Genomic DNA, 1685 nt, shown 5'->3' with positions numbered 1-1685 from the left:
TATCAACCAGTCCACTCCTCAAGTCATTGAGGATAGAAATGCAACACTGTATTGATCTCAGTGATCCTTCTTTATCCAAGTATCTTAAATTTGCTGTTGCTCCAGTTCACACAGCTAGTCTTCCTTACCAGTTCTCTATAATTGAAGGAGGGGAGTTTCCAGCATACCAGAGATATGGATGGATTGAACGAAGCAAGTTCTGTCAATTAGCTATTGTTGGGGAGGAAGAAGAGGAAAATGGAGGAGGTAGGAATGAGGAGAGGAATGGAGAGGAAGATGGAGACTCAGGAGATGAGGGAGGGAAAGATAAGGGACAGACAACAGGAGGAGAGGGACAAGGAGCAGGAGGACAAGAAGGAGGAGCAGGTAGAGAAGTAGCTGGAGGGAATGAAGAAGAGAAAGATGATGAGAATGATGCAATTGCTTTAGAGTCATGTGATCAACCAAACACTTTATCAACACTTAGTAAGTAGCTTTATTTTATAGTTTTGTACTTTTCAATAATTCATCATTATACAGTTGTATCTACTCATTCCACTGGTATACCTGAAGCTACAGTTTATGCTGGACAAGTGTTTTATGAACGACCAGATAAAATGAGATTTGCAGCTACAAAAGATTTGAATGCTTTAATTGAGGTATTTTTAATTTATTTTTTTCGTTATTAATAAAAAATTTTGTACAGTTCATTAAAAAAGAGTATCGCCAACCAGAAATGGGTCAAGCTTTTATATTTCAATTTGATCCTACTTTTGGATGTGTTGAGCTAGTTTTTGGTCCTCAGGATGGACCAATAACTGGTTGGACTGTTAGTCCTGATATACTACCATGTCAGGTACATTTCTTTATAATAGTAATGCTGGTATTTATATGTGTATATGCTTTAATAGATTGAAGAAGGAGATTTAGATCATTTTGGTCATAACAGTACTACAATTCGTTTAGTATCAATATATGCTGACAACAGTCCTGATACTGTTCATGTACTGAAGTATGCCATACCATTAAAAGGATTGCGTAAACCAAGAACAATCAACATTAACAGATCACTGAAAGATATATTAGGTATGATAGTGCTGCATAATGTTCAGTATCTATTAATTTTATTTCTTCTTAAATAGATCCTGTTTACATCAGTAGATCACCTCTTTCTCCTCCTTCTTTGAACAGTTAGTTGATACTACTAAAAAACTAAATACAGCCTAACATTATTATTATTTATAGTAATCAACCCTACTATCTCTACTGCTAGTACCAGTCAAACCAGGAGAGGGACTGAAGAAGGTATCACTGAATTTATATGCATGTAATGTGTATGTGTGCATGTATAGGCAGTACATATAGATCGGATATTGCTGATAGAGTAATGACTGAATGTACTTCATCAATAAAGGACTGTGGGATTGATATCAACTTCTTAATTGACAAGTTACTGGAACACAGGATCGTAAATTCAAGAGAGAAAAGGAAAATAACTGCTAGAGAAACTGACGATGACAAAATGGATGAATTGCTTCACATAATTTTGAGTTCTATTCGTATGAATGGAAAAGTGTTTGGTATATTCATAGATATACTGAGAGAGGAAGACACTTTGAGAACTATTGCACTAGCTGACACACTAATTGACAAATATAAGGAATAAAACCAAATAATAGGCATTTTTGTGCCTTTAATGCTATTTT

At 35.3% G+C, this 1685-nt stretch overlaps 1 protein-coding gene across 1 annotated transcript; it reads left to right on the top strand.

Annotated features, from left to right (window-relative positions):
- The first annotated feature begins 6 nt into the window (after positions 1 to 6).
- LOC109582350 (uncharacterized) lies at positions 7 to 1652 on the top strand. The gene is made up of 7 exons (XM_019997017.1): positions 7 to 465; positions 520 to 638; positions 686 to 835; positions 891 to 1065; positions 1122 to 1169; positions 1225 to 1284; positions 1332 to 1652. The coding sequence occupies exons 1-7, from the start codon at positions 39 to 41 to the stop codon at positions 1643 to 1645; spliced, it is 1293 nt and encodes a 430-aa protein (XP_019852576.1). The 5' UTR covers positions 7 to 38; the 3' UTR covers positions 1646 to 1652.
- The last annotated feature ends 33 nt before the right edge of the window (positions 1653 to 1685 follow it).

The sequence above is a fragment of the Amphimedon queenslandica genome, unplaced genomic scaffold (assembly GCF_000090795.2).
Source record: "Amphimedon queenslandica unplaced genomic scaffold, v1.1 AMPQUscaffold_13389, whole genome shotgun sequence".
In the NCBI taxonomy this organism is placed as follows: domain Eukaryota; kingdom Metazoa; phylum Porifera; class Demospongiae; order Haplosclerida; family Niphatidae; genus Amphimedon; species Amphimedon queenslandica.
This window is presented reverse-complemented; position numbering and strand designations above follow the sequence as displayed.

Bases quoted from the DNA above. Each gene is read 5' to 3' on its own strand.
- LOC109582350 (XM_019997017.1), top strand. From the start codon at position 39: ATGCAACACTGTATTGATCTCAGTGATCCTTCTTTATCCAAGTATCTT. The intron at 836-890 runs GTACATTTCTTT...ATGCTTTAATAG, and splicing joins CTGATATACTACCATGTCAG to ATTGAAGAAGGAGATTTAGA. The intron at 1,066-1,121 runs GTATGATAGTGC...CTTCTTAAATAG, and splicing joins ATCACTGAAAGATATATTAG to ATCCTGTTTACATCAGTAGA.